The 24,496-nt window shown below is 41.5% G+C and overlaps 1 protein-coding gene across 2 annotated transcripts; it reads left to right on the forward strand.

Moving 5' to 3' along the window:
• The first annotated feature begins 1,531 nt into the window (after window positions 1–1,531).
• LOC140128086 (limbic system-associated membrane protein-like) lies at window positions 1,532–24,490 on the forward strand. Of its 2 annotated transcripts, XM_072149467.1 has the most exons (8): window positions 1,532–1,978; window positions 6,919–7,099; window positions 15,770–16,060; window positions 16,928–17,161; window positions 17,239–17,496; window positions 17,688–17,948; window positions 18,200–18,460; window positions 24,012–24,490. In XM_072149467.1, the coding sequence occupies exons 2-8, from the start codon at window positions 7,045–7,047 to the stop codon at window positions 24,098–24,100; spliced, it is 1,449 nt and encodes a 482-aa protein (XP_072005568.1). In that variant the 5' UTR covers window positions 1,532–1,978; window positions 6,919–7,044; the 3' UTR covers window positions 24,101–24,490. The 2 variants fall into 2 exon arrangements, with proteins under 2 accessions (XP_072005568.1, XP_072005569.1); XM_072149468.1 differs by lacking the exon at window positions 18,200–18,460 and having other exon boundaries at window positions 1,611–1,978.
• The last annotated feature ends 6 nt before the right edge of the window (window positions 24,491–24,496 follow it).

Below are 24,496 nucleotides of genomic sequence, written 5' to 3' on the forward strand. Positions count from 1 at the left end.
AAAAAAATGCTTACGGTCACCAAAAAACACGTCAGGGAGAGGAACCTTAGGTTCAGGTATGGGTGGCAGTGGATCCTGCGGTGATGTCTGCCGTGGAACCTGCATAGATTCCTGAATTTGGAGACGGGAAGCTAGATCCTGAACAAACTGAGTTAGGGTCTGGACCTGAGCGACCACAGCTGACAAAGGCTCCATGGAAGGAGAGAATGTAGCAGGTCGGATACAGGATGCAGACCTATGTTAGGCCAGTGTTTCTGTTAGGATAGGGTACACACAAGACAGGGGAAGGTGAGCCCTGAGCTTACCCCAACCTCTGTCCCTTCCTATAGCCCCCCCACGCTAAACCGTGGGGCGACTACTTGAAGACTCGGAATATACTGAGTAAGTGTGGATAAGGGCAAACACAAACAGACTGACAAACATAGAACATGAAAGAATAGTAAACAAGCCGGAGTCACAACTAGAGGGAACGTCAAAGGCAGAATCAGTAAGCAAGAGTCAAAGTCCAAAAACTAGCCGAGTTAACAACAATATAGATACAGATACTGAGCAATACAAACGAGCAGCAACCAGGGAGAAAGGGATTTTCAAACACTGGCACTGGGAACTAGTGAAGCTGCAATTTATGCAGCCAGAACTCCACCTCCAGAATCTGATAGGAGCTGGACAGTACCTGGGAATTAACCCCTCACGGTGCAGAATAACCAGGCACCCAGCAGAGGTTCAAAGTCCCAGCCCCTCCTAGACAGCGCGAGATCTTAGCAGCCGCTGCCCAGGACGAGAGGTGGAGTTTGCGCGGATACGCGCCGGGGTACGGAGAACGCTGCTGGCACCACCAGAAGAACCAGAAGTCCCAGCAATCTCCCTAGCGAACCTGACAGTTATATCCCATGTCATGTGAGGTCACACAGGTGCACACAGGTGCACTGCCCGTTATATCCATGGTCATGTAATGTCACACAGGTGCACGGCCCGTTATATCTCTGGTCATGTGATGTCACACAACTGGACGGACTGTTATATGCCTGGCATTTGATGTCACACAGGTGCACGGCCCTTTATAACCCAGGTCATGTGATGTCACACAGCTGGACGGACTGTTATATCCCTGGTAATGTGATGTCACACTGGTGCACGGTTCATTATTTCCCTGGTCATGTGATGTCACACAGGTGCACGGTTCATTATTTCACTGGTCATGTGATGTCACACAGGTGCACGGTTCATTATATTGCTGGTCATGTGATGTCATGGCTCATTAAAACGCTCTACTCTGATTACTGTGATATAACAAGGGATATAATGAGCCGTGCACCTGTGTGACATCACATGACCAGGGAAATAATGAGCCGTGCACCTGCGTAACATCACATGACCAGGGATATAACGAGCCGTGCACCTGTGTGACATCACATGACCGGGGATATAACGGGCTATGCACCTGTGGGACATGACCAGGGACTGGTGTTTATCCACAATGAACGATGAAGCTTCCTAAGCAAGCAGAGATCTAAGAAACTGTGAGAAATTGATAAGGAAATTTTATTGGAAAATTATAGAACTTTCCAATATACAAATCATTTTTTTAGCTGAAATGGGAGCCCCCCTTAATATCTACATGAACAGAGATGTAATAAGACAACTAATATCCCCAGATTCATAGGGGAAGCTTGTGGTGTGGAGTAATGGCTTCCTGTTCTGCTAATAAGTAGAAGAAGAGACCTGCTGCTGGTAATAAGACACAAGACGTTTGGGTCGGAGGCCTCCTCCGCACTGACCTGAGGAGAGCGAACGATGCCTCTGTAAATAAGAGGCTCACATAGGGAGCACAAGATTATTAAAGTAAACCCTACAAGGAGCTTGGGATGCTGGGAAAAATCTAAACATCTGCCAAGTATTCCCCAACGTCTGTGCCGGGGATTTCACAAGACTCTGAGAAAAGGAAACTGCAGCATGTAGTATATACTCCAGGAGCGAGGTAAGAGACTTCTATGTTATATCTGTATCTTATATCGGACCATTGTCATACACCCGTATACTGCTCTATATGATCCAAAGCTACTACTACACCACATACACCTGACATCCCCATCCATCCTACTACATCTCCATCTGTTCTCATACTACTACACACTAACACTATAGAAATGTACATGCAACACTACTCCTACATAACCTACATGTTACTCCACATCCTCCTATTACTCCATATATCCTCTCCTATATCTCCTCCTATTACTCCATATATCCTCCCTATATCTCCTCCTATTACTCCATATATCCTCTCCTATATCTCCTCCTATTACTCCATATATCCTCCCTATATCTCCTCCTATTACTCCATATATCCTCCCTATATCTCCTCCTATTACTCCATATATCCTCCTATATATCCTCCTATTACTCCATATATCCTCCCTATATCTCCTCCTATTACTCCGTATATCCCCCCTATATCTCCTCCTATTACTCCATATATCCTCCCTATATCTCCTCCTATTACTCCATATATCCTCCCTATATCTCCTCCTATTACTCCATATATCCTCCCCTATATCTCCTATTACTCCATATATCCCCCATATATCTCCTCCTATTACTCCATATATCCTCCTATATCCCCTCCTATTACTCCATATATCCTCCCTATATCTCCTCCTATTACTCCATATATCCTCCCTATATCTCCTCCTATTACTCCATATATCCTCCTATATATCCTCCTATTACTCCATATATCCTCCCTATATCTCCTCCTATTACTCCATATATCCTCCCTATATCTCCTCCTATTACTACATATATCCTCTCCTATATCTCCTCCTATTACTCCATATATCCCCCCTATATCTCCTCCTATTACTCCATATATCCTCCTATATATCCTCCTATTACTCCATATATCCTCCCTATATCTCCTCCTATTACTCCGTATATCCCCCCTATATCTCCTCCTATTACTCCATATATCCTCCCTATATCTCCTCCTATTACTCCATATATCCTCCCTATATCTCCTCCTATTACTCCATATATCCTCCCTATATCTCCTCCTATTACTCCATATATCCTCCCCTATATCTCCTATTACTCCATATATCCCCCATATATCTCCTCCTATTACTCCATATATCCTCCTATATCCCCTCCTATTACTCCATATATCCTCCCTATATCTCCTCCTATTACTCCATATATCCTCCCTATATCTCCTCCTATTACTCCATATATCCTCCCTATATCTCCTCCTATTACTCCATATATTCTCTCCTATATCTCCTCCTATTACTCCATATATCCTCCCTATATCTCCTCATATTACTCCATATATCCTCCCTATATCTCCTCCTATTACTCCATATATCCTCCCTATATCTCCTCCTATTACTCCATATATCCTCCCTATATCTCCTCCTATTACTCCATATATTCTCTCCTATATCTCCTCCTATTACTCCATATATCCTCCCTATATCTCCTCATATTACTCCATATATCCTCCCTATATCTCCTCCTATTACTCCATATATCCTCCTATATCTCATCCTATTACTCCATTTATCCTCCCTATATCTCCTCCTATTACTCCATATATCCTCTCCTATATCTCTCCTATTACTCCATATATCCTCCTATTACTCCATATATCCCCCTATATATCCTTCTATTACTCCATATATCCTCTCCTATATCTCCTCCTATTACTCCATATATCCTCTCCTATATCTCCTCCTATTACTCCATATATCCCCCCTATATCTCCTCCTATTACTCCATATATCCTCCCTATATCTCCTCCTATTACTCCATATATCCTCTCCTATATCTCCTCCTATTACTCCATTTATCCTCCCTATAACTCCTCATATTACTCCATATATCCTCTCCTATATCTCCTCCTATTACTCCATATATCCTCCCTATAACTCCTCATATTACTCCATATATCCTCCCTATATCTCCTCCTATTACTCCATATATCCTCCCTATAACTCCTCATATTACTCCATATATCCTCCCTATATCTCCTCCTATTACTCCATATCTCCTCCTATATCTCCTCCTATTACTCCATATATCCTCCCTATATCTCCTCCTATTACTCCATATATCCCCCCTATATCTCCTCCTATTACTCCATATATCCTCTCCTATATCTCCTCCTATTACTCCATATATCCCCCCTATATCTCCTCCTATTACTCCATATATCCTCCCTATATCTCCTCCTATTACTCCATATATCCTCCCTATATCTCCTCCTATTACTCCATATTTCCTCCCTATATCTCCTCCTATTACTCCATATATCCTCCTATATCTCCTCCTATTACTCCATATATCCTCCTATATCTCCTCCTATTACTCCATATATCCTCTCCTATATCTCCTCCTATTACTCCATATATCCTCCCTATATCTCCTCCTATTACTCCATATATCCTCCCTATATCTCCTCCTATTACTCCATATATCCTCCTATACCTCCTCCTATTACTCCATATATCCTCCTATATCTCCTCCTATTACTCCATATATCCTCCCCTATACCTCCTCGTATTACTCCATATATCCTCCCTATACCTCCTCCTATTACTCCATATATCCTCCCTATATCTACTCCTATTACTCCATATATTCTCCCTATATCTCCTCCTATTACTCCATATATCCTCCCTATATCTCCTCCTATTACTCCATATATCCTCCTATTACTCCATATATCCTCCCTATATCTACTCCTATTACTCCATATATCCTCCCTATATCTCCTCCTATTACTCCATATATCCTCCCTATACCTCCTCCTATTACTCCATATATCCTCCCTATATCTACTCCTATTACTCCATATATCCTCCCTATATCTCCTCCTATTACTCCATATATCCTCCTATATCTCCTCCTATTACTCCATATATCCTCCCTATATCTCTTCCTATTACTCCATATATCCTCCTATATCTCCTCCTATTACTCCATATATCCTCCTATATCTCCTCCTATTACTCCATATATCCTCCCTATATCTCCTCCTATTACTCCATATATCCTCCTATATCTCCTCCTATTACTCCATATATCCTCCTATATCTCCTCCTATTACTCCATATATCCTCTCCTATATCTCCTCCTATTACTCCATATATCCTCCTATATCTCCTCCTATTACTCCATATATCCTCTCCTATATCTCCTCCTATTACTCCATATATCCTCCCTATATCTCCTCCTATTACTCCATATATCCTCCCTATATCTCCTCCTATTACTCCATATATCCTCCTATACCTCCTCCTATTACTCCATATATCCTCCTATATCTCCTCCTATTACTCCATATATCCTCCCCTATACCTCCTCGTATTACTCCATATATCCTCCCTATACCTCCTCCTATTACTCCATATATCCTCCCTATATCTACTCCTATTACTCCATATATCCTCCCTATATCTCCTCCTATTACTCCATATATCCTCCCTATATCTCCTCCTATTACTCCATATATCCTCCTATTACTCCATATATCCTCCCTATATCTACTCCTATTACTCCATATATCCTCCCTATATCTCCTCCTATTACTCCATATATCCTCCCTATACCTCCTCCTATTACTCCATATATCCTCCCTATATCTACTCCTATTACTCCATATATCCTCCCTATATCTCCTCCTATTACTCCATATATCCTCCTATATCTCCTCCTATTACTCCATATATCCTCCCTATATCTCTTCCTATTACTCCATATATCCTCCTATATCTCCTCCTATTACTCCATATATCCTCCTATATCTCCTCCTATTACTCCATATATCCTCCCTATATCTCCTCCTATTACTCCATATATCCTCCTATATCTCCTCCTATTACTCCATATATCCTCCTATATCTCCTCCTATTACTCCATATATCCTCCTATATCTCCTCCTATTACTCCATATATCCTCCTATATCTCCTCCTATTACTCCATATATCCTCCTATATCTCCTCCTATTACTCCATATATCCTCCCTATATCTCCTCCTATTACTCCATATATCCTCCCTATATCTCCTCCTATTACTCCATATATCCTCCCTATATCTCCTTCTATTACTCCATATATCCTCCCTATATCTCCTCCTATTACTCCATATATCCTCCCTATATCTCCTATTACTCCATATATCCTCCCTATATCTCCTCCTATTACTCCATATATCCTCCCTATATCTCCTCCTATTACTCCATATATCCTCCCCCATATATCCTCCTATTACTCCATATATCCTCCTATATCTCCTCCTATTACTCCATATATCCTCCCTATATCTCCTCCTATTACTCCATATATCCTCCCCTATACCTCCTCATATTACTCCATATATCCTCCCCTATACCTCCTCATATTACTCCATATATCCTCCCTATATCTCCTCCTATTACTCCATATATCCTCTCCTGTGTCTCCTCCTATTACTCCTTATATCTTCGTCTGTGTGTACAGCTGTCTCGTTGTGTATACAGCCCCTATGTCTTGTCACTCTTGGCCCTGTGCACAGGACTATATGGAGTCCTGTGAAGCTGCTGCACAATTTTCTGCTGTGTCCCATCCCCCATTGAGTACTTTGTCCTATACCCTTCAGGTGGTAGCAGTAGAGTACTCTCTGGGGGGACTTGCACATCTGCCCTAGCTTCCTATTTACACAAACCAATATTATTTTATGTTCTTACTCATTTGCATAGTTGCCATTGATGCAATAACACTATTGGTGGTAATACTATTCCAACCCCTTGAAATACAGAGTCTTCAACTTTCGATTCCTCTAATTGCTGAAGATGTGATTTCTCAGGGTCATAATAATCCCGCCCCCTTGTACATCACAGTTATACACAGTGTGTAGATTTTTCTTCTATTCTGCTCAGGGAAACAAGCATCGGTGCGTCTCTGCGGGCGACTTCCTTCCATCTATTGTTTTGGCAAAGTTTATGATAAAGGAGATGTTTTCTCTCTAAGCCTGTAAGCCACGCTCAGATTCACAGCGCTCTGCCATGAAGCTCCATCTCCTCCTCCCCGTCCTCACATCACTTTTCAGCAGTCTATTAGGTGAGTTTACAAAACTTTACAGCTTTATTATCCTTCCATGTGACGTTATGTGCTTTGTGTAGTCTGCACAGGGTTGTATTATTGAGGGGAGTCCTTGGAGATGAGATACGAGGGGTTGTATCCAGCTGGAGGGTGGATGGTTGTCTACAAGGTCCTTCTCCTTCTGAGGGCCTTCAAAGTCAGGTTGGTGGGGACATTATGGGGACAATTATGTTAAAGACTATCAAACTACACCCCCACGTCTTCCTGAGTAATACTTTATGTAGTGCTATTAGATTTCAGCTCTAGTATAAATGGCAGATTCCCATTCCAAATTTTTTTCGGATTCTTCTGTCCTTCTTGAAGTTCCCTGTGGGATTATACTGAACACCAGACTTACTCTATTCTTAGATCAGATATTTGTGAGACATAAAAAAATTAACAAGTCTTAAAGGGATAATCTGATAAAATGTCTTAAGGGCATATTCATATGTTTTTTATATTTCTGTGTATGTTTGTGATGCTATTAGTGTACCGTAGAGATTGACGGGAAAATACATTTGCAACATTTATTGTGGGTTCTGTTTTGACGACTTTTGACTGTACACTCTGAATGACACCGCCCCTTTATTCTTTGGGTTGGTACGGTCATGTGGATACCAAGTATATCTAGCTTTTATGCAGTTTTAATAGAAATATTTTTATCTTTTTATACAATTTTTGTTTTGTTTTGCCATATTCTGACGCCAATGACTTTTCCATACTTTGGCTTATGGAGCTATGTAAGGTGTCATTTTTAACGGGATTAGTTGACGTTTTCAAGGCTTCCATTTTGAGGGCTGTTTGATCATAATGAGGCTCATTTACTAACCCGGTCCAGTCGCGATCCCGCGGCACGTTGTCCGACGAGGATTCGGGTCTTCCGGGATTCACTAAGGTCATGCACCCGATTTCCTGCATGTGTCGCTTCTGCGCCGAGGTCCGCTGGAGTTCACCTTCTTCTTCCCAGTGCATGTTAGTGCTTGATCTTGCGACACAATTCTTTTTTAAAATTCTGCGGTTCGTCCGAATCCGTCGGGTTGTCCGACGGCTAGGCCCCTTGATTTCTGTCGCATGCAAGCCGACGCCGATGCGCCACAATCCGATCGTGTGCGCCAAAACCCGGGGCAATTCAGCGCAAAACGGCGAAATCGAAAATATTCGGGAAAACCCGACGGAATCGCAGCCGCAGGACCCTTAGTAAATGTGCCCCATTGTATACAAATTTTTATTTGTAGGGAATGATATAGTAATAAAGTGTCATTTGGAACTGATTTGGGGTTCACTGATGAGAATAATAATTTTTAGATGCCTAACTTGTTTTGGTTTGTCTATTTATTTTCATTTCTGATCTAGGGAAAGATCGGAAAGGTCTGATCGCTTATTTTATATATATATAGCAATACTATGCCCTTGCAGTATATGGACTTGTTACTGCGAGCTATAAAGATCCTGCACAATGACAGAGACTTCCAAAATGGTGGCGCAGGCATTTAATTACTACGGATGACTTTGGCCACAGCCAGATACCGTTAGCAAAATACAGGTGTGGACCCACATAGTGCAGGAAAAATCCACTATGTAAAGCTCAGTCCCTAACCCTTTCCATAACTTCTTAACCCCTTCCCAACATTTGAGGTGGATTGAGGTGCATTCCCGCATTTTGCAGTACAGTATTTTCCGGACTATAAGGCGCACATAAAAGCCTAGGATTCCAAAGTGCGCCTTATAGTCCGGTGCACCCTATGTATGGAGGAGGGCAGCGGACCCTACTTACATAGGTCCCCGCTACCGGAGACCGGAGACAGCAGATCGCCAGCGGGAACTGCAGACCACGCGGCACGAACAACTTCTGCAGCGTCGGTCTGCAGTTCCCGCTGGAGATCTGCTGTCTCCGGTAGCGGGGATCTATGTAAGTAGGGTCCACTGCCCTCCTCCACCTGAACGGACCCCCTTCCCCGGAGACCACTCACCTCTTGCCGCTCCCACCTCTCACCGCTCCGTTTTCTGCCACGCCCCCGGACCTCCGCCACGCTCCCGGCCACCCTGCGCCTTATAGTCCGATGCGCCTTATATATGGAATTTTTCCATATATAAGGCGTTTTCTACTAATGCGCCTTATAGTCCGGTGCGCCTAATGGCCCGGAAAATACGGTATTATTACGTCAAGCTTCTAGCCCCAACCCCAGAAGCTGCGGGTGTTGGCTGTAAATTATAGCTGACACCCTACTCTAACAACCGCGATTGGAGATTTCGGGGGTGGGGGTCCGCTGCTCTGATGGCAGCCCCGGGGTCTGCGAGTCTGCGTGATCTTCTTCCGGGAACAGGAATCTGCCTTTTAGTAGGACCGGGCTGTAACACACTGAGCATGCGCTGCATCTGTGTTATATGACTGAGAGCTGTTAATAAGTAAAAAAAAAATAAAGTTTAAAACATTTAATAAAGTTTTTGCAATAATAAGAATTAAAGTAAAAGTCCCCTAAACACAAACATCCCCTATACACGTTTAATAAAGTAAGAAAAAAACACAAAAAAATCACCAAAAAATATCGCAGCGTCCGTAACAATCTGTACAATAAATCAGTAACATTATTGAACCTGCTTAGTGAACGCTGTAAAAACAAAACCTGAAAAACTCAGCAAAAATGTACATTTTTTATTAAATCCCTTCACAAAAATGTTCCAATAGTTATGTGCGCCAAAATGGTACCACTGAAAAGGACAACTCAACACGTAACAAATAAGCCCTAAACCAGTTCTGTCAACCAAAAAATATACGTTATGTCTCCGAAAAGATGGCGATAAAAAAATAAATTACATTTTCTTTATATTAGTTTTTTCCCAGTAAAATTGTAAAAATATATAAAAAAAACTATATAAATGAGGTATCACCGTAATCGTAGTGATCTATTCAATAAAGATAATATAGAATTTTTAGTGTACGACCCCCACAAAAGGAAAGGAAACCAAAATTGAGGATTTTCTTTTCCTGCATACATTCAAGAGTTAATAAAATCTCATCAATAAGCTACAGACCCACTAAAATGAAGTATTTGTAAAGTGCATCTCATGTCGCAGAAAATAAGCCCTTATATGTCCAAATTGCCAAAAAAATAAAGATTGTATAGCCAATAAAAAGTGACAATGCATAATCTGCTCTGAATGGCGCAGCTTCCCTTCGATGCCCTGGCGTGTGCCCATACAGCAGGTTACCACCACATATGGGGTATTACTATACATGGGAGGGATTGGGGATCAAATTTTGTGGAGCGTTTTTGGTATTTTATCCACTCAGGACTTGTACATTTTGTAAATTTCAAAATTGCATCCGATTTTGTTTTAACCCACAGTAAAACAATTAAAGGGTTAAAAATATTTATAAAATTTGTTTTACCTACGTTGAGGGGTGTAGTTTCTATAATGGGGTAATTTATGGGGTTTTACTTTTATTTAGGTCTCTCAAAGTGACTTGAAACCTGAGCAGGTCCCTCAATAGCAGGATTTTGCTTTTTTTATGAAAATGTGAAAAATGGCACCTAAAATTCAAAGCCCCATAGCATCCTACAAAAATAAGACTATGCATAAAAAACCATGTCCACATAAAGAAGACATTCGGTGAATGTTAGTTATTACGTTTTTTTTGCTGTTATGACTATGTGTGGAAAAAGTAGAACATTTTGAAAATCGGGAATTTTTCCAAATTTTCAGCAAGAATCTGATTTTCTCATAAATAAATGCAAAACACACCACCAAAATTTTACTAACCAAAACTAACATAAAGTACAAAGTGTCACGAGAAAAGAATTTCAAAATCACTCGGATATGTTAAAGCGGTCTGAAGTTATAACCACTTATAGCGATACAGGGCAGATTTTTAAAAAATGGGCCGTGTCAGAAAGGTGAAAAGTGGCTTCGGTTTTAAAAGAAACCTACCATTGGATTTGATGCATTTTGAAGCAAACATACCTTGAGAATGCTGTAGCTACACTGATGCAGGATCATATCTTGGTTAATCCCTGAGCTGAGTGTTGTTGCTGAAAAAACAGATGTAACATTCAGGAACTTGGGAAAGCTGGGTCAGCATGGCTGCCTAGATCACGGAGCTTGTAATTACAAATGGCGGTTAGTCAACCATCAACAGGAGCTGTATCGCTCATACACAGCAGCTGGGGGATGGTGCAGCAATTGATTTTTCTGTCTGGCAAGGAGAAAAGTGATTGCATCATCATCACCTGCAGAGAAAAACTCACAGGCTAGGGCTAGGCTAGGGTTCTGTGTCAGCACTGAAGCTGTACCGAACACTGACTCTGTATCCATGAGGTCTGGACTGGACCATGTGCTCCCACTGCACATGCTCACCAGAAGGATTCTGACATGTAGAGGGCCTTATTCGCAACTTCCCTATTGCCCTTTGGCAGGGGTGTTGCATATGAGAAATCAGTGTTTATTTTAACAGGCGCAGCTTTTGTTTTACTTTTTGGCATTGGTCAAACTTTTTATGGTACAGGTTGTACCTTGGATTGGTACAATGTGCAATGTGCCCAATATTTTTATAGTCAAACCTTGTTCTAGTCCTGACAAGTAGCTAGAATTTGGATATTTTGGTAGAAGTTTAGGTAGAATGGCATCAAAGAATAGCAGACCATAGACCGAATGTTTGTTTTACCATTTCACCCCATGTATTGGTCATGTATTTTCACAAAAAAAAAACAAAAAAATCCCAATGATCCCAGTGGGCCGTAATTTGCTGTTGATGATACACGAGGACGATCAAAGTCCATTTGGTTGTTATAAAGGGGTCTTTAGTTTTTTTCTTTACACCAGGCATCCTTTACAGATCTCTACCCCACGGTGCCATTAGACAATAACACCTGGAGGAAGACTCCTTTAAGTTCACATTTCCAATGGGGGGGGGGCAATCAATTATAAGAGCAAAACAGCAAAAAAACAGAAGCCTCTGACACCAATGAATCCCATAAGACCCCGTTACAATGGGGTCCATTAGTCTTCCTTTAGAGCGTCCATTGTTTTAGTAAATGCCGGGGTGTAACATTTGGCCTCCTTGAGGAGGAAATGTGTGATTTACGGCGTAACGGGAGGGATTTCCAGGGAATATATAGATTGTGAGATACAATTGGGGATCAGCAGGATCATAGGGTATAGCAGGATTATACCAGGTTCTGTGATAGTCCATCATGTGACTCAGCCCTTTTATTCTTATGATGAATTATGATCTAATCAGAGGACCTTACCGATCCTGCGACACAATACAAAATCCGTAGCAGAAGACCCCAGCCGATGGTTATCCTCCACTAGGCATCATTTTATATTACACTCCATGCTGAGTGTGAATGTATGAACTTCCTCTCATCTGCTCATAACCGTCTCTGATTATTCACAGGAAATGAAAGAAGCAGATATAATTAACCCCCTAGGGACCACAACATTTCAATGTTTTTTTTGTTGAGTCATTGAGAGCTGTCACTCCATCTACAGAATTGTCAGCGGGAGTGTGACCATACAAACCTGCAGACAGTGTTTAGGTATTGACCCCTGAGAGTAATCAGACCTTGTTGTTAGTAGCAGCAGGACTGTGAAATATGCATTGTAGCTTCTGCAAGTGCACTGGGGGTGTGTCCTCACACTGCTGTGCACTGAGCAGCTCCAAAGCCCCTCCTTTCTTCTGTATATAACAGCTATTGCAGACTTATGTCTGAATAGAAGAGTAGCCACTCAGAGGAGAGGGGAGGGGCTGCACAGCCTATCAGCTAAAGGCACAGCAGTGTGAGGAAAAATCCTGTGTGCATGTAGAGAGGCTACATTCATAGGGGAACATCTATCAGTACTTGTAAGCCAGTTTTTTGGTGAACAAGTGCTGGAGTAATCACAACTATGCCGAAACTGATATAGTTTTGCCCCAAAGGCTTAGACCTCCTGATGGATTCCCCGCGGTAGGGTGTGTGGTGACCATCAAATCCTGGTGAGTGAATGATAAATTCCCCCATATAATATTTTTTATTTTAAGAGTACATTTTTTAAAAATTAGGAGAATGTTTTTGTTTTCTTCTTTTTTTCATTACCAGGAGGGCAAATGGAAATAAAATTGTCACTGCTTTATTTTGGAAGCTTTTTTTTTTTTTGGTAGAGTTTCCCCCGAAAGCCTCGATCACCTTAAAGGAACAATTGTTTATTGTCAAAATTTCACACAATAAATTCCACAGTGACAAAACCTGCCAAGTCCACCGCCCCCGGCCGTTACCTCCAAAAAATTCCTTCCTGCCATAGAAAAGACAATCACATTTCTTCTAAGATCAACATTCAACCTGGATAAACAAGTCTTTGGTTTTCTTCAGGCGATTACATTATATCTGTCGGCACAGACTTCCTGTGAAAGTTGCAGCGGTGACCTCAAATAAATCAACTCCAACAAGTGCGAAGGGCAGGGACCCTGGGACATAAACTTTGTACAAGTACAGGACGAGGGTGACTCGGGAGCGTTACATATCGCCTACTGGCAGGTTCCTCACTTACCAACACATAATGGGGTTTTATGGACATATATCACCTATATACCATCACTACATCTTCCCTTATTGCGGTATACAAAGTGTAATAAAAAGGGCGGGATGAAGGAATATCTTGCAAGTCCATTTAAATAACCAAAAATAAACTCGTCAAAGTATGGAGTGGGGCAGGGGGCTACTTAATGGGAAACCCCATTCTTTATTGTAGATTTGGACATTGATGTGACCTAGGTCTGGTGACAGATGGCGCTGTAATCACCAAAAATCGAAATGTGTACGAAAACATTGAAAAAAGGGGAAATATCAGATCCAAAGGAGTGCAAGAGGCGAAAGTGAGTGGCAGCTCATTCTCATGACTTGTCATCTAAAAAGCAGCATCTACAGAACAAAACCAACCACACTGAATGATCTCCAACAAAGATCATGGATGGAGCAGCACTTGTTCATCCTCAAATTATTAAAAACGCTGTCAATGGATTTTAGCATAGAAAAGGATATTGTCAGATTCAACTAGGTACACAAAGAGAACAGAAAACTACTATCCACATCGTTCCCGGGTTACGCTGAATGTAGTTTCTAAATAAAGACTTTACCCCTGGGGGTGAAAATGCAGGGTCAACTTTGGAATCATTGGATAGATTTTTATGAAATATTTGTCACATATTTGTTTGAAATAGCATCTGTGTATCTCTAGTTAAGAAGATTGTTATTTCTCAAGATATCCCCATTTTTGAAAATCTCTTTACCCATTTTGTTTTTTTTGGCGATTACAGGGCCATCTGTCAATCAAAATGACCTGAAAAGTAGATTGAAGTAGATGTGAATTTCCAATAAAAATGATGGTCTCCATGTAAGATGGGGGCGGGGTAGAGGTCAAAACTTGGTATCATTGGATAGATTTTTGAAAAATATTTGACACATGTTTAGTTTTTCACTCTGATGTGTATTTTGTGAGATATTCCACAATTATAACCTTTTTGTTACGTCCAGTATATAGGTTGTTAGTTGTAGATCTGTGAGAGTTCAACATAGACAACCCGCACTGATCATCTGTGTACAGTGGTGGTGAAACACTTTTTTTTCATAGGTTAGTTACACTTTAAGATCTCAGGTATCAGTAAATACCTGTGATAATACCCCCCTAGATACATGACATTTTCTCTATAGTCAGTCACTTATGGGTTATGGAACAAAGTTTAAAGAAATGGGGTGTTTCTTAGCTGCTCTGGGGTTGTCCTTAGCATTAAGCAGGGGTGGAGTTCTTCTACAGTATGGGATTTACATGGATTTACATTTTCGAAACTCTGATGTAGAAACATATATGTGTTCATGAAACATCCAGACTACAGGTGTAAAAATAATAATGGAGCACAACACCCAGCATTCCCCAAACGATGCAGCATTTTAACACTAAAACATGTTCATAAATTTAATCTCTTATAGATTACAACCTGTGTTATACTTCTGAGCTGGAATCACCATTCTGCAGGCTTCAGAGCTTATATCTCAGATATTGCAGGTCCAGTGTCTGCACACAACTGGTAAAATGCATTCTGGGAATTGTATATTTTACACCAAACCCCGTACACGAGTCTGAAGTAGGAAAAATGAACTACAATACACTACATTATGGAAGTTCAAGGACTTTATGTATCATTGTACAGGGATTTGGACTCCCATGTGATGTTAGTAGTATCTGCCTACCCATGGAAGTAGTATCCTGTAGAGTAGTCATGTTTTAGTACAGGACACTAGGCCACCAAGGAAACAGGGTCTTCAAGGCGTAACTTGAGAGGGTTTAGAGAATGAGGACACACTAGGGCCCCAGACCCTTTGAGGGCACATGTACAGAGGCCTGTTCTTTAAACTACCGATTTTGCACCTCGTTTCAGAAGGTCAATGTTTAATCTCCATTGGTGTCCTAACATTATATATTTCCAAGATGCTGGCAGTCAGGGTTACTGCACCCAACAGAAACAGACAAGATATGGTCTATAACTCTTGGGCTAAACATGGCCACCTGAAGACGCCATAGACAACTTTTTAAAGTGTTCAATGTTCCCTTTCAGCCACTCAGTCAAACAAACCATGTAAGCATTGGTATTGACGTTTTCCCTTCTCCTTTCAGCTACTCTACCAATTCCTGAGTTGCATTTCGAAGAAAAGATCTTTGAGGATGACAATACCGACATCACATGCTCCTTCCGATACACAGAGAACGTAGAAGTCAACTTAGAGATAACACAAGGCAACATAACATTGAAAGATTGTAATCAGAAGAGAGGCACCCAGACCAACAACGTCTTCTATACCAACAGAACATGTACGGTGGAGGTCACTATGGAGATGGACAACACAGACTTCCTATGTGATGCTTATTTTAAAACCGAAAGCGAACCAAAGAAGATGTATGTACAGAGTAAGTGTATGGCATATGGATGGAAAATAACCAAATGTTCAATCTTCCGATATTGTTTTATTGGCCTCCAAACCTGCTGCTCCGGAGGTCCTCCCAGTCTTGTTGTGGAGCAGGTGGCATGTGACCATAACAGCCAATCAGCAGCTGAGCATTGATTGGGTTATAATTCACTGGGTTAGTATATAACACATCACAAGTTTAGTTGCGGATTGGCTATAGTGGTCAGAAAGACCATGTTCTCCCGCTTGAGCTACAGCAATGTTTTACCTAAATAAGTAAAGTAATGGTACACTTGTTATTTTTTAGTCTTTTAAGCCATTGACAAAAACATTGGAACCCTAAAAACTATCAACCCATGCCACAAAAAAACAAGCCCTGGAAGAAATACATTAATACATTTTTTTGGGGGGGCGGATAATTTAGGCCAAAAATGTATCCAAAAGAATAGGTAAAGTGAGATTACAGTAACGAATACATGCCACGTGCAAATACCAAGTAGAGTTGGCTAAAACCACTGGACACGTCATTTAGAATCTATATTTAAGACCCTGGCGGGACTTAGGTCCATCGTTCTGTAGCATATATTGGAAGGCCCAACCAGTGTTGGACTGGGTTTCCTTAGGCCCACCAGAGAAAATCAATTTGGGGGCCCACTCTTCATTATCCCCCAGGAAATATACTCTAGCAGCCTCCAAATTGTGGTGTTTTCTAATGGACCTCTGGGGTTCAGTATTGGGTTGAGCCAGGGCCCACCGGAGGATCCTTTGGTACTCTGGTGGGCCAGTCCGACACTGGGCCCAACAGTTATGTTTGACAGGTAACATGTATTTCCTGCAGATAATTATTGTTCTAATGTCTTTCTTCCAGGGGAACCTACCATCACAGACTGTCCGAACAAGTTGGTATGGGTAGAGGGAGAAGAAAACAGTTTCCATTGTAAAGCCACAGGATACCCAGTGCCTACCGTAACCTGTAAGAAAGACCAAGCCATCTACCAGGAAGGAACAAAGCATAAAACATGGAGGAATATGACCGGCAACTACACCTGTAAAGCTATAAACTTTGATTCTGATTCAAAGATAGTAGAAGTGTTCGTCCAGTGTAAGTATCCACACATCGGAGGGTCAGGGACACTCTACTGAGATCAATATAAGAGTCTCTGCTTTCTGGTTTTTCAGACAAGCCTGAAGCGGTTGAAGTAAAAGTCAGTCCTCCTCTCCACAATGAAGGTGACATGGTGACAATGACATGTAAGGCAAGCGGTGACCCAACTCCTACTTACACCTGGACAACCCCATCATCCAACGTCCAGTTTTCTGCAGACAACACAACGCTGACAATCGAGAAGATGGAGAAGAGTCACCTTGGGAAGTACAAGTGTACAGCCAAAAACCAACATGGCAGCCACAGCCTAGAGAAGGAGCTTGGCCTAGCAGGTAATTCACAATGAGAACTAAGGAGTGTGAATCCGTATAAGGAGGTTCAAATGCTTGGCTTTTGTAGATCACCAACATCCTTCTGACCTTCCTAGTGGGCTGTTTTATGCCCAACCAAATGTAGAAAACAAAATTTATTTCAATTTTTTAATTCATAATTTAACATTTTTGTCTTTATTTTTTTTTTTAAGTCCAACCTAAAATATCGGACAAGAACGTGAAACCATCCATGGAAGTTCTGGAAGGAGAAAATGTCACGCTGTCCTGCGAAGCAACTGGAGTTCCCCCTCCTGATCTGAGCTGGTCTTATCCAAAAGTTGAGGTTAACCTTTCTCCAGATAAGCGTACTCTCAAAATATGGAGTTTTAAGAAGGACCATGTAGGAAATTACTCTTGTACTGCCAGGAATGACCATGGGAGTGTCACACGGACCCAAGAAATCAAACTCGCAGGTAACATGAAGTCTATAAGTAAGACATACCCACTTTATAATTGGGGGCATGGAAGTCCCTCTCCAATACCACCCAATTCCACCAATAAATCAGGTTTAACGGCCTACTTTTGGGTTTTGTAGACCACATCCCTTTTCTATAAGGATGCATATGGTCCACTCCCATACCCGAACACTATCTCTATTACATTTTGGACATTGGACAATATAAGTGTCATTATTAACAGTCTGTAATTTACTGTTTATTTCTAGTCAAGCCTAAAGTATTAACTATTACCATGAAACAATCAGCCCCCCTGCTGAAAAACGAAAACTTGACCTTGACTTGTGTGGCACAGGGAGCCCCCCGTCCATCCTACAGCTGGCAGCTCCCGACACCCGATGTGCTCTTCTCCCCTGATAAGAGCACCATTTATATCTTGGGGGCTCAGAAAGCACATGCCGGAGATTATAGCTGTACTGCTGAAAATAAGTATGGGCGGGACTCAATGACAAGGAGGATTACCGTCACAGGTAACGGCATGCCTACTCTCGTAGCACAATGCATGGCATGAGGACAGGATGCCTGGTGCCTCCCATAACATAGAAACTCGACACATGTAACATCTCGTAGACGTCTACCAAGTCGAAGACCAACGACCACTAATATTACATATAATACCATAAACCCACGGATCCATCTGCCACTAAATACTCACTACCATCCGTCACTCAGCACTAGCACTACATCTACTAATCTACAGAATGAGAATTTCACGGCAAGTACTGACTTTCTCGTAGCAATGGCCCCTTTTGTGTCCGAGGAGGCTGCAAATTTACTATTTTTGTTTTTTATTCTGAGATCATATTTTTTTTTATCGACATACCAGTACCAGTACCCAGTGACAATTTATAGATAATATTTTATATGAATTTTAAAAGCATTCTTGGGGGGGGGGGGGGGGGGGGCAAAATCATAGACCTTAATTTTTTGTTTGTTAATCAGGTGATGAATATTTTGTTAATTCTTTTAAATCTTAATTTAAAAAAATCTTCACGCCCTGCCAGATTTAATATGGTCTCTGCCGGAAAACTGGTGGAGATTATGGTAAAAAATGTCTCCAGTTTAGACCTGGTCTATAGTTTGTGCCCATATTTACTAAGAGTCCAGAGCCTTTTAGTAGATACGGTAGATAGATTGATCATTCTTTCCATCTTGCGGTTAAAGGGCTATTCTGGTATTTTCCTTAAAATATGTATTTAGCATCAAGAGGATTTTGGATCTACACCATTCTAAAAGTTGCCCACTCATTCCATCTATAGGATAGGAGATTAATAATAACAATGGGAAGATTTTATCACCACTTTATCTGAGTTCTTCCCCTTTTTGAGACTTTTTTTTCATTTCAGTTGAGACATATTTGTCTCAGTTGAGACTTTTTTGTCTCAGTCAAGACAGAAAAAAGGTATCAACTGAGGCAAAACATTCTCAAAAGTAGTATGTTCTATTTTCTGTCTGGGCTTTTTTTTTTTTTTCTTTAAAGACCCAAAAAAGTCATAAAAAGTCTCAGCACATAGACTAGAAGGGGACTGGAGTGACTATGAGACCTTTTATAAGACTTTTTGCAAAAGTCTCAAGTCATGAATGTGGCTTTGCGTGGTGATGCACTAGCAGTAGTTCTATGTTTAGGCCAGATTAATGAAAAGGTTTATATAGTCCTGGAAAGTCTCAAAAGTCTCAAAAACCCTCAATGTGACTACTTTGAGACTTTTTTAATGCCAAAAAAAGCCTAGGAAAACCAAAGTGTTAATAACCCCCCCCCCCCCCCCCCTCCTTCCTCCCCTACTATGTTCTAAAAGGATCCACTAATATAAAATGTTGATTTTGAATGGTTCTACTCAAGTGGTGTAACTTGAAGCTGAGCCAAGTCCCCAACAATAATGTATGGTTTATAGTACTAGTCTTCTCATATTGGAAAGTGATCCCTATTCGCAATGGTTAACTCTCACTGCTCTGTTCCCAATTCTGCCCGATCCCCGACTTTTGTGGTGATTCCTGAGTTAAATATGAAGTATCTTATCTTCATACAAGTGGCCAACAAATTTTAAAACATATTTTTACTGGAAACCCATTTAATATATGCATTTACAAGACCATATCTAGATCCCACTCCATTCTCCTTGCAATATACAAGATCACTGCTTTCCTTAGCTGAGACCCCAGTCCAGACATACATAATACTATATAGATACCATAGGTACCATAAATTAACCCCCCTACAAAAAAATTTACATTTTCTGAAAAATAATAAAAACCAGGGATGTACCTAAATGGGGTGGCAGAGGGTGTAGTTGCAACTGGGCCCAAGAGTTTAAGAGGGCCCATAAGGGTTGTCCCACCATGCTATCACCATGATAGGGGATAAGTTAAAGAACGCAGTGGGTCCAATCACTGGCACTCTCATCCATCAGGAAAATAGGTGGCTGTCTACTTACAAAAAATTCCAGAAAATGAAGTGGCTCACAGTTTGTCCACCAGATGGTAACCTCTCAGCATGAGATCAATTACCATGTAGCCAAGGGGACAAAGTATAGGAGGAGCCCATGTGTGGTTCCTGGAATAAGGTGGTCCAGACCTGAAAGGGAAGAACCTGTATAGAGATTCACCAAGACAATATCTCCCTCCACCTGACAAATCCTAAGTGTGTAAAGCATGTAAATGAGGGAAGTCATCATCTTCAAGGGTTTTACAAGTGTTGTAGGGTTAACAAGTACTAAAAAGGGGACGTCATTATATATTTTCTGCGAAGTCTCACTTCACTTCATATATATCATATATCACCTTCATACACTCACCGGCCACTTTGTTAGGTACACCATGCTAGTAACGGGTTGGACCCCCTTTTGCCTTCAGAACTGCCTCAATTCTTCGTGGCATAGATACAACAAGGTGCTGGAAGCTCCTCAGAGATTTTGGTCCATATTGACATGATGGCATCACACAGTTGCCGCAGATTTGTCGGCTGCACATCCATGATGCGAATCTCCCGTTCCACCACATCCCAAAGATGCTCTATTGGATTGAGATCTGGTGACTGTGGAGGCCATTTGTGTCCAGTGACCTCATTGTCATGTTCAAGAAACCAGTCTGAGATGCTTCCAGCTTTATGACATGGCGCATTATCCTGCTGAAAGTAGCCATCAGATGTTACAGGGTACATTGTGCTCATAAAGGGATGGACATGGTCAGCAACAATACTCAGGTAGGCTGTGGCGTTGTACCAAGGGGCCCAAAGAGTGCCAAGAAAATATTCCCCACACCATGACACCACCACCACCAGCCTGAACCGTTGATACAAGGCAGGATGGATCCACGCTTTCATGTTGTTGACGCCAAATTCTGACCCTACCATCCGAATGCCGCAGCAGAAATCGAGACTCATCAGACCAGGCAACGTTTTTCCAATCTTCTACTGTCCAATTTCGATGAGCTTGTGCAAATTGTAGCCTCAGTTTCCTGCTCTTAGCTGAAAGGAGTGGCACCCGGTGTGGTCTTCTGCTGCTGTAGCCCATCTGCCTCAAAGTTCGACGTACTGTGCGTTCAGAGATGCTCTTCTGCCTATCTTGGTTGTAACGGGTGGCGATTTGAGTCACTGTTGCCTTTCTATCAGCTCGAACCAGTCTGCCCATTCTCCTCTGACCTCTGGCATCAAGGCATTTCCGCCCACAGAACTGCCGCTCACTGGATGTTTTTTCTTTTTCGGACCATTCTCTGTAAACCCTAGAGATGGTTGTGTGTGAAAATCCCAGTAGATCAGCAGTTTCTGAAATACTCAGACCAGCCCTTCTGGCACCAACAACCATGCCACGTTCAAAGGCATCAAATCACCTTTCTTCCCCATACTGATGCTCGGTTTGAACTGCAGGAGATTGTCTTGACCATGTCTACATGCCTAAATGCACTGAGTTGCCGCCATGTGATTGGCTGATTAGAAATTAAGTGTTAACGAGCAGTTGGACAGGTGTACCTAATAAAGTGGCCGGTGAGTGTATATATCATATATCACCTTCATATATATATATATTCTACAATGCCACCACTGAAAAAAGAATGTGTGAGACAATTCTTGAGGGTAACGTTAAATGCACACTTTGTTTTTGTTTTACATAACTTTTTTATAACTTTTTACCAAATTCAATTCCAATATCTCACACTAGAAACGAGGACTTAAGGCCATATTTTGAAAATGCACTATTGTCCAAGGATGATGATGACGATCACCCTTGTCAAAGGGGTTGTACACATCCCTACATCTTAGAAGAACGTCTTGCCAATAAGATCAACACCACAAGTATTTTCCCGCTGAGACCTCAGCAATCAGCTGTGATCAGTGGAGTTATCTCTAGCACCACCTCAGGAGAAATGAGAAATTACACAGTATCCATTCAGATCAATAGCCTGTCCATGTAATGACAAACATGTTAGGTCCTCCAGAGCAAGTGATGGTCTTGGTAGCTGCTCTTTGATTTTGGAGACCATCTTTATTTCTTTCTTATTTCATTCTCCAATGTTCATGGTTCATGACATCAGTCGTCCAAGGATAATTGAAATGGGCAGGGCCGTCTACACCAGACCATGGTTTACACATTTCCCAGCTGGTCCATCAATTAGTTGCAACAAGGTGACCAGAACATTAAGGGGGACATTAATCATAGTGGGTCTCAGGTTCGCCTATTTTTGCGCCTGGTTTGCTCTTCTTTTTGGCTCCTGATCTATGATGGATCTAGTTCTGCCTTAGTAAATGCACTTTGGATTTGTCGCATGTCCCATTCATTTGCGCCTAAATTAGAGCCAAATTTGTCTCAAATTGTTAGATCTCATTTGTGAGCAATAATGAAAGGAGACTGAGAAAATGTGACAGAACGTTCAGGGCTTCATCTTTGCCCAAAAAACTATCATTGTGATGTAACTGCAGGGACTAAAAGTTACAGATATGTTAAAAAAAAAAAAAATTCTTGCTGAAATGAGTCTTTGCCTTTTTTTTTAATAATTTACAGTAAATGGAGACTGATAATATTCTCAGATCTGTACAATAAGACAATAATCACTCCCAGAGATGATCCCATAGAAAGTGATGAAGTCCTTACTGGAGAAATTTTACATTTTAAAACTGCTCCGAAGTATTTTCCATGTTGCATAAAGGGAATTTTTCATTTGGGAACCTGAAATATATGTTTTTAGTAATGAAAAGGGAAGTTTTTTGGAAGTGCAGCTGCTCAGAGGAGGTGCATTTTTGCGCCTTTTTTTGTGCCTTTTTAGGCACAAATTTGTGATAGATCCCGTGCAAACATCTGTATAGGACGCACTCACTATGTCAGATAAGGCGCAGGGACTCAAAACCACTAAGTGCCGAACTTTGCCATGCGCCAGAAAATGGCACATAAATGCACCAAATTAACGAGATGCGCCAGATTTTTGCGCTAAAAGACGCTCAAAACAGTCTAACAGACTATGATTAATGTCCCCCGAAATCTTTTAAAGGAAACCTACCACTTGAAGTGGCAGGTATAAGAAGGAACTAACGAGCACCAGATCAGGGTGAGCTGGTACCGGAGCTTATTTTTGTTAGTGTTTTAAACTGCAGTATCGCGGTTTAAAACACTTTTTAAACTTTATGGCCGAAGCTGCTTCAGCGCAGGGAGGTACGCGCTCGGCTTACCATGCGCGCGGCTCTCCTTCACTTCCTATGTAGCCGCGCGCATGGTAAGCCCCGAGCGCGTACCTCCCTGCGCTGAAGCAGCTTCGGCCATAAAGTTTAAAAAGTGTTTTAAACCGCGATACTGCAGTTTAAAACACTAACTAAAATAAGCTCCGACACCAGCTCACCCTGAGCTGGTGCTCGGTAGTTCCCCCTTATACCTGCCACTTCAAGTGGTAGGTTTCCTTTAATGATGTCACCAACAAACTTGGGAATTGGTAATATATACCTCACATAATTCAATTAATTCAATCAATCAACAATACCTGGAATTTCCCTTTAAGAAGTCGGATATATTTTGATGAATATCATTATGTCTCTTTCAGAAAGCAACAGAGGAGGAAGAACAGAAACGAGTGTCACCACCATCCTCACCCTACTGATCTCCACCAGCCTGATGATCTACCTGTCCTAGAGATCTCCTCCACAACAGAAAACATCTAAAGGATTATCAGATCATATGTGGCTTATTAAAGGGAATGTGTCACCGGAAATTACACCTTTAAAGCCAAGTTTTTATATCACAGACAAGACAGGATGACAGTACAACACAATATTATCATTCCTATTCCATGAGGCATACAACCCCCAGATGACCTTCCACAACCACCAGCTAGGATTTTACTGTTCAGTGGGGAAAACTACACTCAGATGTCCTTCAACAACCACCAGCACTTACTATACTGGCACATGATGCGCACCACCCTTAGGTGACCTTCCACAACAATGAGCTATGACTTAGTTGTTCAGTGGGGCATACTACCCTCAGATGTCCTTCAACAACCACCAGCATTGACTTTACTGGTACATG

This window comes from Engystomops pustulosus, chromosome 4 (genome assembly GCF_040894005.1).
Source record: "Engystomops pustulosus chromosome 4, aEngPut4.maternal, whole genome shotgun sequence".
In the NCBI taxonomy this organism is placed as follows: Eukaryota; Metazoa; Chordata; class Amphibia; order Anura; family Leptodactylidae; genus Engystomops; species Engystomops pustulosus.

What these genes read in the sequence shown, in the direction of transcription:
- LOC140128086 (XM_072149467.1), top strand. Translation starts at nt 7,045, where the DNA reads ATGAAGCTCCATCTCCTCCTCCCCGTCCTCACATCACTTTTCAGCAGT. An exon ending in AGTAGAAGTGTTCGTCCAGT is followed by an intron (nt 17,162 to 17,238) that starts GTAAGTATCCAC and finishes CTGGTTTTTCAG; the next exon opens with ACAAGCCTGAAGCGGTTGAA. An exon ending in CCAAGAAATCAAACTCGCAG is followed by an intron (nt 17,949 to 18,199) that starts GTAACATGAAGT and finishes GTTTATTTCTAG; the next exon opens with TCAAGCCTAAAGTATTAACT.